This window comes from Dipodomys spectabilis, unplaced genomic scaffold (assembly GCF_019054845.1).
Source record: "Dipodomys spectabilis isolate Male_0828 unplaced genomic scaffold, ASM1905484v1 ptg000098l, whole genome shotgun sequence".
NCBI classification, from domain to species: domain Eukaryota; kingdom Metazoa; phylum Chordata; class Mammalia; order Rodentia; family Heteromyidae; genus Dipodomys; species Dipodomys spectabilis.
This window is the reverse complement of record NW_024870775.1, coordinates 17921870-17938519: the sequence shown is the minus strand read 5'-3', so window position 1 is coordinate 17938519 and position 16650 is coordinate 17921870. Positions and strand designations below refer to the sequence as shown.

The 16650-nt window shown below is 40.0% G+C and overlaps 2 protein-coding genes across 5 annotated transcripts in view; one reads left to right on the top strand and one right to left on the bottom strand.

Annotated features, from left to right (window-relative positions):
- Positions 1-16650, top strand: part of LOC122113557 (centromere protein P) — a 190760-nt gene that overhangs the window by 128224 nt on the left and 45886 nt on the right. The gene's annotated exons all lie outside the window — the stretch shown is intronic.
- Positions 1-16650, bottom strand: part of Ecm2 (extracellular matrix protein 2) — a 32354-nt gene that overhangs the window by 4962 nt on the left and 10742 nt on the right. For 3 of the 4 annotated variants that reach the window (XM_042686570.1, XM_042686573.1, XM_042686572.1), the window contains 5 exons: positions 14435-14623; positions 10847-11428; positions 7901-8016; positions 5954-6089; positions 1188-1345 (listed from right to left, as the gene is read on the bottom strand). In XM_042686570.1, coding sequence (XP_042542504.1) covers positions 1188-1345; positions 5954-6089; positions 7901-8016; positions 10847-11428; positions 14435-14623 — 1181 coding nt within the window. The remainder of the gene's footprint in view (positions 1-1187; positions 1346-5953; positions 6090-7900; positions 8017-10846; positions 11429-14434; positions 14624-16650) is intronic. The other variant, XM_042686571.1, reaches the window with a different exon arrangement.

Sequence of the window (16650 nt, the reverse complement as noted above, 5' to 3'; positions counted from 1 at the left end):
TTGAGACATGAGTTAGGTGAGGCTGGCATGAAGCAGAAACCTTGGATTTATAGTTCATATGTTTGCATACTGTTTGCCTAGCACTTCCCAGGTTGGTGGAGTACGTCCCTTTGGAGAGAAAGAAGCCAGGATGAAAGGTTTGAGAGGTTCAGACATAGAGAGAGAGGCACATTCATCTTTTGTATTATCCAAATTATTGTGTTTTAACCAGTTGCATAGATAATCTACATAAAATTTTAATTGTTTTTTAAATTTCTGACTCTGCTCTCCAAAAAATCTAAGTTGGCATATTCAGGATAGGTCCAAGAGATTTTATGCATTAAGAACAAATATAAAGCCAAATAGTGATAAATTCCACTGTTATATAACTCTTAGTCTGGAAACAGGAACAAGGAGAGTGGTAGCCATGACAACAGCATGCGATCACAACAGATAACTGTTCCGGATCACTGCACTAGAGGAGGTTCCATCCCAGCTTCTGCTGGATTAATTACATAGCATGGGAGAAACAAGCTCCGATAAGGAAACTTGGGTTCCAGCTGGCTCTGTCCCTATTTTTAGACTCTCTAGACTTCAGTGTTTATAGTAGAGGAAATGAGGAATGTTGATACTTGAATACTCCTTGAAGCAAGAAGCTCACACTCCAGAGAACTCTTAGGTTGACTCTAGAACAGCTGAAAGAAGGAAGGGACTTTGGTCCTGGAGGTAATCAAAAGGCAGTCTCAATAGAACGGGTCAAAATTTGTAAGGTACAAAACAAGGCCAAGGCCTTGTTGATACAACACTTGGATCTATACTAATAGGATTCAGTTACAGCGTATGTGGTTTTACCTGGAACTTGAATGGAGTCAGGTTGTTGTTTTTAACGTTTGAGCTTAGTCTAGATTGTACCTCATGATTCTATTTGGGACAGTTTAAATTGTCTTAGAGATACCTTTTGAAAGTTGTGATTTCTGGTCCAACTCTCACTTCCTCTTCCCCATTCTCCCCAAAAGGAACTGTCAGTAGTACCATTTATCATCTTGTTAAGGGCATCTAAAGCTCAGATTTACAGTAAATTCTGAATACAGCACAGAAACTTTAGCAATTTAATAAATGTATATTTATAACTAAAATCTTTTAAGATGTTTATTTTGTTATTATGTTAAAAATGTGGTACATTTAAAACAGTAGAAAGATACTGGTACCTCAATAGAATCAGGAAGACCTTGTGGTATAATTCTAAAATTATTTCTTCCCAGGCGTAGATAGGATAAGTTCTTCAAGGGTTTGAAAGCTAAAGGATTGACATTGGTTTCACTGAGATTGTTTCCTTCCAATTCTAAGGTGACCAATTGATTTAAGTCTAAAGACACAAAATTATCAAAATATTAGAATCATTGGAAAACATGGGGTTTGGCTGGTAGTGGGGCTTAGTTATAGAATGCTTGCCTAATATGAGCAAGTCCATGAGTTCAGTCTCTTGTATCAGCCAGAAAGAAGAGTCATAACCATTTTGGTTTTTGTTTTGGTAGTACTACAGTTTGAACTCAGGGCCTCATATTTCCTAGGTAGGTGTTCTTCCACTTGAGCTATGCCCCCAGCCAAGCATGCAGGTTTATAGCCTACATGTGAAAATTTAGTATATGTGGAGATAATAGTTATTTTATCTGCATTCCTCATCCCCATAGTCCAAATAAGAAACCATTCAAGAACTGAGTTGTATCTGGGTGCTGGTGGCTCACACCTGTAATCCTAGCTCAGGAGGCTGAGATCTGAGGATTGGGGTTCAAAACCAGCCTGGGCAGGAAAGACCGTGAAATTCTTATCTCCAGTAAACCACCAGAAAACCAGGTATGGTGCTGTGGCTCAAGTGGTAGAGCTGAGGGACAGTGCTCAGGCCCAGAGTTCAAGCCTCATGACCAAAAAAGAAAAAAAAAAAGAATTGGGTTATCAAGTGTTTATAAAAGAAGCAAGAGAGGGATAGGAAAAGGTACTCAGAAGTCAGGGGTATTCCTAGAGGCCACTCCAGCCATGAAGGAATTTGGAATATAAGTAGGCAAGTAAAGAAGATTATAGGAAGTCATTGGAAGGATTTTCAAAGACCTGTAGGTAAGACCGGCAGTGTCATACATAATAGGTTGGAATTTATTCCTTTTTCCAAAACATAAAGGATTACTTTCACTGGCAAACCTTCAGTCTTTGAATAAGGGAGTTAGAAATAAAGCAAAGCAGTGAATTCCGAATTTATTCATTTTGGGACATAGAGTGCAACCAAATAGGTATTTTTTTTGGGGGGGGGGGGGATCCGGTCCTTGGGCCTGGGCGCTGTCCCTCAGCTCTTCAGCTCAAGGCTAGCTCTCTACCACTTGAGCCACAACGCCACTTCCGGCTTTTTTCTTTTTGCTTATGTGGTGTTGAGGAATCGAACCCAGGGCCTCAGGAATGCAAGGCAAGCGCTCTACCACTGAGCCACCTTCCCAGCCCCCCAAACAGGTATTTTTTTATGTTGCTGCTGTTGTTTCAAATGGGAGTACTTGAAAGAACGATGATCAAATATTCTCCACACATTCAGATTTAGCTACTAAGAAAGGCCTTAATACAAACAAGTTTTTTGTTTTTTCCTGCACTGGCCTCAGGAGTAATATCATCTAGGTCAACTGGAAGTTAGTTTTGAGCTAGAGCATGCACCACTCAACAATGTCATACCCAGGGGCCTCTGAGTCAGTGGTCAGGGCGTAGCCAAGATTCCCAGAACCAAGGATGTTTGCCTGTCCAACTTCTGTTATAGACATTGCCCCAAATACCCTGTACAACTCAATCCTACTTAACCCAAAGATGGATATCAGGAGTAAAGATACAAACCATGTTAGAAGATTAAAGAGCTCTGAGTTGGATAAAAGTAGACATCTCTTAAGAGTAGGAAGATTTGGGGCTGGGAAGGTGGCTCAGTGGTAGAGCGCTTGCCTTGCATGCATGAGGCCCTGGGTTCAATTCCTCAGCACCACATAAGCACAAAGAAAAAAAAGCCGCTGTGGCTCAAGTGGTAGGGCGCTAGCCTTGAGCTGAAGAGCTGAGGGACAGCGCCCAGGTCCAGAGTTCAGGCCCCACGACCAGACCCAAAAAAAAAAAAAAAAAAAAAGAGTAGGAAGATTTAAGTTAAAATGGGAGAAATTTTCAGGCTGAAGCAGAAGGTAAACTGCCTTTGGGTGTGCTGGGGATAGAGGCCTCATCCTAGTGGGGTAAGAGAAATGCCCTGGGGAAGGACTTTGTATCCTGGATGCAGATTGGCTCTCATTCCCTCTCTGCCAAGAAGCAGTACATGGGATGGCATGATAAAGCCACATTGTAAAAGATTAGGATGGTACTTAGGGTCAAAGGGTTGGATGACAGGAAATAGGGAGGCCAGCCAGGAAAGTGGATAAGTGGTTTTATTTCCTCATTTTTTTCCTAAAATTAAAAGTAGTGAGAATTTAGCATTTCTGTGTACAGAGATGAAGTTTAAAATGTAGAAGTTTTCCACTAAAGGAAGATAGTGTAAGTAGACTAATGGTCATTACATGACCTGAAAGAGAAACATAGAGCTAATCCATGATTCCTTTGATGTTTTGAGGAGAGTGGGGAGAAAACTAGATGAAGATAGTTTCTGGTAAATTAGATTTAAGTTGATGTTGAAAGAAGATTCATGAACAGGAAATAGAAGTAAGAGAAAACTTTGTGGGAGAGGTACCATGACTAGTTGTGGACAAGGTAATTTGTCAGTGTTCCTGTTGGGCTAGAGTGGCCACAGTGGTCATGACTTGGTTGTTTTGGTCATTAGGCCTGACAAAAGAAAGGGCCTAAATAGCTAACATAAGTCTCTGAGTTCAAATGCCAGTACCATCAAAACAAATTTTCTGAAGCAAGTCTGTTTTTCCAGTGTTCTTCTCTAGCTTTCAATCTTCTCCATCAGTGGTAAGCCTTCCTTCTTTCTTTAGTACATATTCACCTCTCAAGAATCTCCCACAGGGCTGGGAAGGTGGCTCAGTGGTAGAGCGCTTGCCTTGCATGCCTGAGGCCCTGGGTTCGATTCCCCAGCACCACATAAGCAAAAAGAAAAAAGCCGGAAGTGGCGCTGTGGCTCAAGTAGTAGAGCACTAGAGCTGAGGGACAGCGCCCAGGCCCAGAGTTCAGGCCCCACGACCAGACCCAAAAAAAAAAAAAAAAAAAGAATCTCCCACAATTTACTTGCTCTCATGCCCTTGATTCACAACTGGTTTACAAATGACCTGCCTGCAATCCCCACAGCAGAGTTATCTTGTGTCCTCATGTATTTCTGGTAGTTTTTTTTTTTTTTTTCTCACTGTACTGCCTTCTTCCCAACTTCTCTGCGACTATCATAAGCAGAAGCTACAGGGAGGAATGTTAGAGAGCAGCAGCCACTGATGGTCAAGCCAGGGACTCCATACAAGAGGGCTGCATCATGGCACCTAGAGGGATAATGTTTAGCTCACTGGCCCACTGCCAGAGAGCCTGACCATACCATCCACAGCAAGACTCATGGGAGCCAAGAGCACCCAGCAGCTGCTGCGGCCAAGAGAACATCACTACTCAAGGGGCTAGTATAGCTGCAGGATTCAGAACCCAGCCCAAGGCCAGTCTGCAGGCTGGGCTATATAGAAAGACCTTGTCTGAAAAACAAACAAACAAAACTTAGATTATGATCTATAAGGTATCATTCTGATAGTAGAGTTAGAAGTGTAAACCCATATATAATAGTTGATACAGCCCATCAGTACGCTTATTCTAAATTTTATGTTTCAGTGTGTTTAAGAGAGCAGTAAATTTTCCAATTTTTTCCATATGACAAAGCCCATCAAAATTCATGCTTATTAATGTTTTTCATGTGTGCCCTGAAATCCATCTGGAAATTGAGTATTTCCATAACTATGTAATCCTCAGGAACTGGTCATTCTTAATTACTGTTCTTTTTTCATAACCAGAAAAGTTTTGTGGTTATAAAAGTTTTGGGAATTAAAGAAATAATTTAATTTTTCCCTCTTTCAATGCTTGGTTATCAACATTTACATGATAGACAAATCAAGTTAAGAGAAAGTACCAATACTATACACAGCAGTGCTATGTGGTCTGTAAGATGAAAAAGTAAAATATGTGGTTTTACCCTAAAGAAGCTCACAATCTAACCAAAAATATCAACTCGAATTAATGAAAATGTGGTATAACTTCAGCTACCCAGCACTGTCCTGAAACAAGCACAAGAGGAACTAGTTACTATAGGTTTAAACACCCCTCACCAAAATATATCCATAAGGAAGGACATTGAGGTGGTACCATAGCACTGCACATACAATCTTATTGAATGTGTTAATAGCAGGACCCAGTGCCGTACATGCTTATATCTTTTGTTTTTCTTTTTTTTATGCAGTACTGTATAGTTTGAAGTGAGGGCCTTAAACTTGTTAGGCTAGCATGATATCAGTAAACCATACTATGTACACCAGTACACACCCAAGTGGCAATCTACCCTCTTTAAGTCTTCCTGTTGTTGGTAAGGTCACAAGCACAAGGCACCTGTCCAGGTTCCTATCATGGAAACAAAGTCAAATTTTTCTGCCCTAACCTGGCACCATGATTCTCCTAATACTAGCTTCCCATGTAGTTTGTGATGACAAACACATGCCACTTCGCACCAGCTATTGGTTGAGAAGGTCTTGCTAACTTTTTTGCCCAGGTACATACAGTCCTTCTCTTCTTAGCCTCACAAGTAGCTAGGATTACAAGCATTAGCCACTGGCACCCAGCTGTTAAATTTCTTTATAATTAAGTCTGACAGTGAAAAGTTAAAATGTTTATCAACTTAAATGGAAAAATGACCCAATTTTTTCTATTTCTTTGGTAACATCATAAATCAATTTCTATAAGACAAGAGAAGAAAAGTTATAAGAAAAACTGTCATGAGAAAAATATTAAATACCTGATAAACTTTCTTCATCAATAGCCTGCAGATTGTTCTCATTGATTTTAAGTTCTTCTAATGTCGATGGTAATTCTGAAGGAATCTGTACCAAATTATTTCCATCCATATTCAGACGCATTAACTTCTTCAGAAACTTTTAAACAAAATCTCAAAATTACCATTTTATCTGATGGCAGCTATACAGCTACACCTTCTACATATTGGTCAGTTTAAATAGATACTGAAAGTCACACAGACCTGTACTTCCTAAGGCTTGGGCAGTAATATTTAGACTGCATGGCAATCTGCATATCAGTTTCCCTTAAACAGTTAAATATTATCTTAATAATACTTCTCTGGCCTTTGTAGCAAACTATGTTTGTTAATTTTATATTCCTCTTGTGAGTGTTTATATTGCAGCTCTAGAAAGCAAAAGAATGCTACTGCAGTCACTGGATCAGTCATATTTTGCTAGGACTGAGGATGTTGCCTTCACAGCAGCTGACAGAATTTTGCTTAATTCCTACAGTAATTTGTCATGGATGCTAACAAATAGATGTTAGCCCTTCTATAAAATTCACTTTCTTATCTGCACTAATATCTATGCTAGGAAAAGAGTCATAAAACAGCAGTAATTGCTGTGGCAAGTTTTCAAAACAGGGCTCCAAGTATCATCAGTTGTTCCTATATAGTTACTCAGTTAACTTTCAGGAAAAGGCATGTCCACATTGTATTCTTGTGTTTGTTGGCCAGACCTAGTCTGCACTACCACATTTTACTGAAGTTATATGGAATGATTCACTTCTCCAGTGATACTCAAATTTCAACGGTGTTAGAACAGGACGGAAAAGAATGTAATCTCCCATAGTTGATCAAATGTAAGAAAAAGTATGACTCTCTAATGCCAGCCCTTCACATTGAGCAGGCATCTGAATCTCTCCCACTACCTCCCCCTACTCCAGAGGAAAACCAAGAGCAGAGACTAGAAGAGGCTAGGGACATTCCCAGAGAGTAAACAGAGGGCCCAGAAAACTGTCCAAAGGAACAAAAGTTTTACCTAAGGAAATACACTGTGTTCTACTGAGGTCTTTTGAGGGGAGCAGTACTGGGGTTTGACCTGAGGGGTTCATGTTTGCTATGCAGGCTCTCTACCATTGAGCCATACCTCCAGTCCCTTTTGCATTTTTTGAAGTGGGTCTCACTTCTTACCCAGACATACACCTGTATCACAATCTACCTATTTCAGTCTTCCCATCCAAGCTGGGATGTAGGCAGACTCCACTGAATCCAGCTACCTTCCATTGAAATGGAATTTTGCAGACTTTGGCCTCTGTTGACCACAAACAGCAAAATCTTTCCCATTTGGGCCTCCCAAGGAGCTAGGATTACAGGCATGAGCCATTGCTGCTTGGCTACTTATGGTTTTTTAAGTACATATATTTCTGAGTTTTCATTTACCCAAACCAACTTTTTGTCTCTTCTATTTTTGTTTTCCTGTGTAAATTTTCATCTGAGCCCATTTGTGGGTTTTTGTTTCCCCAAAACCCCATCTGCTAAAAATCCTCCATCAGACTTTTTCCCATTGTGCAGAAAAAAGGAAGTTGTGTCTCGCTGGCCTGGAAATTTTAATAAGAGGTTCCAAATAAGCTCTACTTTAACACTAAACAATACTTCATATTCAACTCCTTAGAAATTGCTTTGTAAATTCAAAATGCCAGTTAATGTCACTGATGTTATTATTGGTTAAGACTTAGATTAAGACTAAATGTTGGCAAAATAAACTGTAGTCAAGAGAAAACTAGAATGCAATTTAGGAACATCAGAGACGAAACTTTGTTAATGTGAAAGAAAACCAGGACAAAAATCTTTCTGACTTTTTCTCCCTTCCCCCCTTCCAACCCCGGCCAATGGCAGTCATGGTGAATCTGTCCGTGGGGATTATTAAATACAAATTGGAACGTTTACCTTGAATGCTTTGGGACCTATGCCCAAAGAGGTGATATTATTTTTGCTCAGATCAAGCCTTTCCAAATTTGGTAATCCATTAAATGCTTCATCCGGAATGGAGGTAATGGAATTCTCTAGGACACAGAACAAATTAGTTTTATTGGGCACATGTGCAGATACATGTATATCTATATGTGCATGAATATGAAGAGAGAGTTATATATGGAGGAGAAAGCAATACTCAGAACATTAACAGGTTAATACAAATAAACATGTTGGGACTAGATGATTTTACATAGTCAAAAGTTTCTAGTCAAGAATGAATTGTGGCCAGGCACCGGTGGCTCACGCCTGTAATCCTAGCTACTCAGGAGGCTGAGATCTGAGGATCACGATTCAAAGCCAGCCCGGGCAGGAAAGGCCATGAGACTCTTATCCAATAAACCACTAGAAAACCAGAAGTGGTTCTGCGGCTCAAGCAGTAGAGTGCTCGCCTCGAGCTGAAGAGCGCAGGGACAGTGCCCAAGCCCAGAGTTCAAGCCCCACGACCAACCAAAAAAAAAAGAATCTATTGTGGCCAGTACCTCATATTTCAGATGAAACTGCTCAAAAGAACCAGAATATAGTCTGCTGGACAGTGCTGGTAGCTTTTATGCATCTATGCATCTATAACTAGGTTATGTTTCTGCAAGGCTATAGAGAAACCAATTTTTATTCTTCATACTTTTCATTACCATTTCTTTGCACTCAAAATATGGTGCTAGTTTTGTCAAGTAAATCACTCACTGCCATTCTCTTTTCCTTCTCTTCACAAAGGAACTTGGGCTGGGCACAGGTGATGCATACCTGTAATTCCATCTACTCTGGAGGTTGAGACCTGGAGGACCATGGTTCACAATCAGCCTAGACAATGCTCAATAAGCAATGTACTCATTACCTTACTCATGTAACCGTTAACTCCTCTGTACAGCATCTTTGCAATAAAATAAAAATTTTTAAAAATCAGCCTAGACAGAAAAGTTTATGAAACTCCCATCTCCAAAATACTGAGGGGAAAAAAGGCTGAAACTGTGGCTCAAGTAGGAGAACACCAGCGAAGCAAACACTAGTTTAAACTTGAATTTAAGCCCTAGTTCTCCCCTCCTCCACCCCTCCCACAAAATGAAAGCTTGGGAAAATAATCTCTTAGACTCTCCTCTCCAATAGTTAATATTATGCTTCTACTGTCTTCTATCTACAGAGGTTCCTACCTGCTTTAATTTTATGGACTTTTGTTTTGACATGTAGCTATATGACATGTAGTCAGTGGCTAAATGAAAAAAGCAAGTTAACAAAAACATGGTAACCTTGTAATGCATTGTCACACCACTTGAGTTTTTCAGCCTTTCCAAGCAAAACTTGACTTTGACAGCCTGAGTTTTCCTAGAGCACAGTGTACCTCACATATAGGCTACAAGGAGAGGGCCTTGGGTGGGGGGGGGGGGGGGGGGGATAAGGAATTCCTTAGGTGATCATGTGAAAGAGGGATGAAAGTAGTGTCAGGGAAGCCATGAAGGTTCTTGCGCATTTGACACTTGCCATCTCTGCACATGTAACTTTAAATCCATTCAGGTGCCCTCACCTCTACATCCCTGGGGCCAGCCTGGCATTTCTCTACCAGCTAGCCCCTCACAGCTGGTCCTGCTCTTTCTCCGCTCTGAACACTTCAAGTGGGCCCTATGGAGACATGGGCAAGGATCTAGACACCACATTCCCATTCACTAAGGAAGATAGGCAAGGCTGAAAACAGCTGACAATAGGAAGTACTGGCTTTGTGGGAATTCTAGGACATTTTTGGGAACAATAAAGTTGCTACCCTGAAAAACTATTGGGCACTTTCTATCCATACAGTAGAACACAACCTGGCACTAAAAAGATGTAAAACAACAGCAACAACAAAGAAACCCCATCTAACCAGTAAGTACTGTGTGATTCTGTAAGAGCAGGAAACAGAACCATTTTATTCTGGTAGCCAAGCACTAGTGTACATATTGACAGGAGGAATTTTGAGAAGTGATACAAGTGTTCTATATCTTGATTATTATGGTATTTATTCAATTGCATGTGTTTGTCAAAACTCATAAAAACTCATTAAAAAAAACTCGAACATTTCTGAGAACAATAAAGTAGCTACCCTAAAAAAACTGGTGGGCAGCTTCTGTCCATACAACAGAACACAACCTGGCACTAAGAATGTTCTGTCATATTAATTGTATCTCATTAAAACTTTCAAAAAAGGGCCATTAAAATAATTTGGCATGCCAGGCACTAATGGCTCATACTTGTAATCCTTGCTACTCAGGAGGCTGAGATCTGTGAATCGAGATTCAAAGCCAACCCAGGCAGGAAAGTCTGTGAGATCCTTATCTCCAATTAACCATCCAAAATTTGGAAGTGGAGTTTTGGCTCAAAGTGGTACATTTCTAACTTTGAGTAAAATAGCTCAAGGATAGAACCCAGGCCCTGAGTTTAAGCCCTATGGTTGACCAAAAAAAAAAATTTTTTTTTTTAAATTGTGTGTTAGCCAGGCACCAGCTCATGACTGCAATTCTAGCTCCTCAGGAGGCTGAGATCTGAGGATCATGGTTTGAAGCCAGCCAGAGAAGAAGTCTGTGAGACTCTTATCTCCAATTAACCACAGAAAAAGCAAGAAGTGGAGCTATTGGCTCAAGCATAGTAGAGATCTAGCTTGAGCACAAAAGTTCAGGAATAGCACCCAGGCCCAGAGTTCAAGCCTCAGGACAAAATAATTATAATTTGGTTTGGAATTTATACCTAATGGAGCCATTTTTCAGTGAGTGCCTGACTCTTTTGCACAATTCATATTATGAAGGTGATAAAAATTAGTCTCTATTATGAAAGCAAAATGTAACATTCATAAAGTATTCATAAATGTACAAAGTAAAACAAGTCAACATCTCTTACCTATGAGTTCCAGACTTGTTATCTCTGGTGCTGTCAGCGGTGGGATCTGGGTGAGGGTGGCATGGATGCAGCTGATGGTCCTGTAGGAGAGGGAGCAGCCCGTGGGCAGGCGCGGCCTGCCTCTGGGAGGAGCAGGGATGGGGACTCGGGGAGGCATTTGGAATACGTCTCCTCTTATGGTATCTTCCTCCTGCTCCTCCTGCTCCTGCTCCTCCTCCTCTTCCTCTTCCTCCTCTGCTTTCTCCTGATTCTCTTCTTCCTCTCCCCTTCCAGGATGCAGTCTTTGCTGTACTGACTTCTCTTCCCCAGGCCTCAGCTTTCTCTCTCTCCTGTTCTGCTCACTGTGAAGTTTGCTCTGATCTCTAGGTTCGGAAGTCTTTTTCTTATGCTCTTTATCTTCTTTAATTGCTTCTTCATCCTCCTCAGATTGAAGTGTTTCTTTATTGTGTACTTGGTCCATCTCTACCTGAGGTGGTGGCGGTTGCTTATGAAGTAAATCGGTAGCTTCTGTTTGTTCTGAAGAATCACCAGAAAATTCAGTTCTATCATTTAATGTTGCACCATTGGGAGGGGAATGGGAGACTAATGACCACACAAGTAGGAGATAGCAGGGCCAGTTGATGATGTTAATAAAGGAAAAAGTATGAAGATGAGAGATAAGTAAATATTATTCCCTCCACATGTTTAAATGCTATCTAAAAATGAAATGCTTCTTAAAATTTTTCCATGAAAAGTCTAATTGTAACTTTTCTTCTGTTTTGTTAGTTCTGCTGTTGATAATTTTTTGAGCCCACATGCCTAGTTTTTACACAAAATAACTTAATTCTTATTTGTGCAAGAATATAGCACTACCTGATGTCTGAAGAGGGAATAATATTGCCATATGATGCAAAATGGAAAGCAGTCCTTTTGTGATACTAAAATGTTATGTAATACCTTTATAATAGATACTGTTTCATTCATCAAGGCTACTGATAAGGTAAGAATTTGTAGCCTATCAGATATTTTAAAAGTGTCACACCTGTATATTTTACCTGATTATAGAAGTGTAACTTTTATAGCTTTATTATTATTGTTATCATCATCATCATCATCATCATCATTATCATCATCATCCAATTTTCTTTCAGTTTCTGATGGCATCTTCTGGTTTCTAATCAAATTACTGATAGAAAATTCTCCCCCTTTCGGACTGGGAAGGTGGCTCAGTGGTAGAGCACTTGCCTTGCATGCCTGAGGCCTTGGGTTCGATTCCTCAACACCACATAAGCAAAAAGAAAAAAAGCCAGAAGTGGCGCTGTGGCTCAAGTGGTAGAGCACTAGCCTTGAACTGAAGAGCTGAGGGACAGCGCCCAGGCCCAGAGTTCAGGCCCCACAACCGGACCCAAAAAAAAAATAAAAAAAGAAAATTCTCCCTTTCACTCCTGGACTCTGGCATTCTTACTGTCAAATACTTAGATGTCCAAGACATAATGATACTACTTTAGGGGCTGGGAAGGTGGCTCAGTGGTAGGGTGCTTGCCTTGCATGCATGAGGCCCTGGGTTCGATTTCTCAGCACCACATAAGCAGAAAATGCTGGAAGTGGCGCTGTGGCTCAAGTGGTAGAGTGCTAGCCTTGAGCTGAAGAGCTGAGGGGCAGCACCCAGGCCCAGAGTTCAGGCCCCACAACCAACAACAACAAAGAAAATTACTTTAATTTAGACTTCTGCACAAAATTGCTCTTTGTCCTTCCACAATGTTGGGGCTAAAATAGATAACAGCAGGAAGTTATTTTTAGCTTTATGTCTTTGGAAGAAAGTAGGGAAGACTTAGGTCTAGACTCAGTTATACTCTGAATAAAGAGTACTAGAGATGAGTACACAATACATACGACTTTTTCCAACAAAATTTAAAATTCACTTGATCCTCTCTCTCTCTCCCTTCACTGAATACTGTTTATAAACCATCTCCCAAAAGAAATCAGGAAATATAAATATTTGAACAAATAACTTGTGATAGCATTACAGTATATATTATAAAGTCAAGTTTTTTTTTTCAAATCTCTAGCAAAGCATGCCAAAGGTATAGGAAAATATTAGTAAACTAAGGCTACCATATTAAAACATTTAAAATCCCTCCCATATGTCCAAGTTATTTTTCCAATATAACTTCAACCTTTCATGAATACTTAAGTCTTTCATGAATACTCTTAAAAGTCTTGAAAAATGTGTTGGAATGTCTTGATCTTACCTTGTATTTTAATCCCTGGAATTAGTTTATCTAAACAATCATATTTCTAGCATTTTCAAACAGCACAATACTTAAATGGAATACCTGACAGTATGAAACAAAAATGCAATTCCTAAATATTCTAATATTCCTTCTGGCTGGCAGGAGATTTTTATAGACACTGAACCTGTGATCATCTGTTTTCATGGAAGTAATCTTCCTTCTATAGACAAGAGAAAATGTCCCTATCCTTTCTTGTCAAATTATTTACCAAGGGCTGTGAAGGTGGCTCAGTGGTAGAGCGCTTGCCTTGCATGCATGAGGCCCTGGGTTCGATTCCTCAGCACCACATAAGAAAAAAGAAAAAAGCCAGAAGTGGCGCTGTGGCTCAAATGGTAGAGCGCTGGCCTTGAGCTGAAGAGCTGAGGGACAGCGCCCAGGCCCAGTGTTCAGGCCCCACGACCAGACCAAAAAAAAAAAAAAAAAAATTATTTACCAAGCATTTGTTTATTTTCATATGTCATTCAGCTTTTTTTTTTTTTTTTGTAAGAGACCTTTCAAGGGTGCCCATTTGGTTAGTTTGAATCTCACTGAAGAAGGGGATCAGGAACCAGGTGCAATGGTTCAGCCTGTAATCCTAGCAATCAGGAGGCTGAGATCTGAGAATTGTAGTTTGAAGCCAGACTGGGCAAGAAAGTCAGTGAGATTCTTATCTCCAATTAACCACCAAAAAGCTGGAAGCTGTGTTCAAATGGTAGTAACTAGCTGTGAGGAAAAAAGCTCAAGGACAGCAGCCAGACCCGGAGTACAAGCCCCAGAACCAGCACAAAAAAAATAGGGAGGAGAATAGTCATGAAAATCCAACAAAGCCAATGCTATGACTTCATGTGTGCAAAACTGCCACACAAGAAAATCATGCTCCAGGACACACTCCTGTATCTCCCTAGGATTTCACAGGCCTTGGTGTGGGTTCCTGGATTGCCTTTGTGTGGTTGAGGCTTTGTGTTCTGCAGTAGAAACCACTCCTTTATTCAGTATCTTGGATTAAGTGAGAGAATGTATGTACAAACCAAAGCAGAACCCTTAATACACAATAACTCAGTCTACTCTAGAAATTGTCACTGTATCACCAATGCTAAGGGTCAGATGTGGGATATAATCTGACAAAGCTGTAACTATAAAGCCACAATCTGTTATGTCTGTACCCTTCTACATATTTTCCCAGATGTTTCTATGTTTATCAGCAGTATGCCATATTTCATACCCAAATGACTAAAGTTTATCATGATTTACTCCTTAATGTAATGACAAGATAAAAACAAATAGAAGTTAAAGACTAAATCACATGTGAGACTTTGTTTTGGCTAAATCTCTGTACCAGCATCAGAGCAGACCGGGCAGCATTCTCCATCAGGTACAACTGTGTAAGGGCACATCTGGGGTTGGCACATGGTTTTATCACAAAGCACTCTTCCATCTGAGCAGAGGCAGGTACTACAGGGATCAGGAGACCATACAGCTTTGTTGTACATGGTTATGCCCTTTACCAAGCACTGTCCCTTCTTTCCTATAAGAGAACAGTAGTACATTTAAATTTCTTAAGTAATTATCTGCATCTATGAACCAAAGTTAAACTGATATGGGTGCACATGAATAAAATTCATGTCCTGTACATCCATGTACAGGACAGAAATGTCCTACAGATGTAACCCTTTGAAGTACTTTGACTCTTCAGCTCCTCTTACTCAGTCACGGTGTGACTTCCTTGGGGAAACCTAACTGAATTTCATACCATAACAATATGGAAAACAAGTACAAAAAAAACTCTTACAAGCCAGTGGCTTATGCCTGTAATCCTAGGTACTCAGGATTCTGAGATCTGAGGATCACAGTTGAAAGCTAGCCCAGGCAGGAAAGTCTGTGAGACTCTTATCTCCAATTAGCCATTGGAAAACTGGAAGTGGTGCTGTGGCTCAAGTAGTAGAGTGCTCACCTTGAACAGAAGAACTCAGGGACAGGCCCAGAGTTCAAGCCCCATGACAGATCAAACAAACAAAAGAAAGACAATACATTTCAAAAATTAGCAAAGAATTTGAATCAAGATTTCCCCAAAGAAGATAGACAATGGACAAAAAGTCATGAAAACATCATTAGTCATTAGGGACATATATAAATCAAAGATACAATAAAATCCTACTTCACGTTCACATGTACGAAGGTCCTAGGTATGTACTGAAAACATGTTCAAAGCAAATGCTCAAAATGTACAGATACACACACACAAATGTTCATACTTGTATCATGAACAATAGTCCGAAGATGGAAACAATCCACATGTCCATAAAGAATAGATTAAAAATAGGTAAAATATAAAATACCTTTCCATTTCAAAATATGTCAACTATAAAGAAAAATAAGTTCTGATACAAACTAAACATGGATAAACCTTGAATACATACTCAGTGAGGGCTGGGAAGGTGGCTCAGTGGTAGATCGCTTGCCTTGCATGCCTGAGGCCCTGGGTTCGATTCCTCAGCACCACATAAGCAAAAAGAAAAAAAAGCCGGAAGTGGCGCTGTGGCTCAGGTGGTAGAGCGCTAGCCTTGAGCTGAAGAGCTGAGGGATAGTGCCCAGGCCCAGAGTTCAGGCCCCACGACTGGACCCAAAAAAAAAAAAGAATACATACTTAGTGGAAGAAACCACATGCACAGAGCCATATAGAAGATGATTCTGTTTATATGAGATTTCCAGAATAGGCAAAAACACAGAAGGCAGATTAGAGTTGCCAGGGGTGAAGGAAGGTGGGAATGAAGGGTTGTGCACAAGCTTTTCTTTTGAAATGATGAAAATGTTCAGGGACTATATTGATGAATTGTGACTATACTAAGTACTCTGAATTGAACACTGTAAATCGGTATGTTTCATGTCATATGTGGTGATACAATAAAGACCACCAGAAAACAAATTGGGCAAGTAAGGAATGTTTAGTATGTATAGTCTATTTTATTTATATATATACACCACTCATACACACACACACAGATATAGATATATACCACTCTGTTCTATGTATTTGTTTAAAACTAAGCTGGGCTGCTTCTATTGTCCCAGTTATTCCAGAGCTAAGGCAGAAAAACTGCCACTACAGAAGGCTAATAGTTTCAGGCTAGCCTGTGTGGCCTAATAAGACTCCATCTCAGATAGATAACTATAAAGGCAAATGAGAGACATAATATGTATACTACTTTGAACTTGGATTGGAAATGAATGCTATCATTCTGTAGCAGTTACTAATACACTATTATTACAGTCCATTTCTCTGCCTTCCTTTTAGAAGGATTTGGCTTTATTTAAACAATGTATAAAGTATTGGCCACAGATGATTATAAAGGATTTTTTGTCTTTTCAGTTTTATTTAGTGGTAACATACCCACAGTATACTGTTTTCCAAACCTGAAAAAATATGGATTAATACATACTAGGGTTTTTTTTTAAATGCCTACTTGAAAGCCTTTAAGTAACTCACATGTATAATTCTAGCCACTCAGAAGGCTGATATATGAGTATCACAGTCCATAGCCAGCCTGAGCAGAA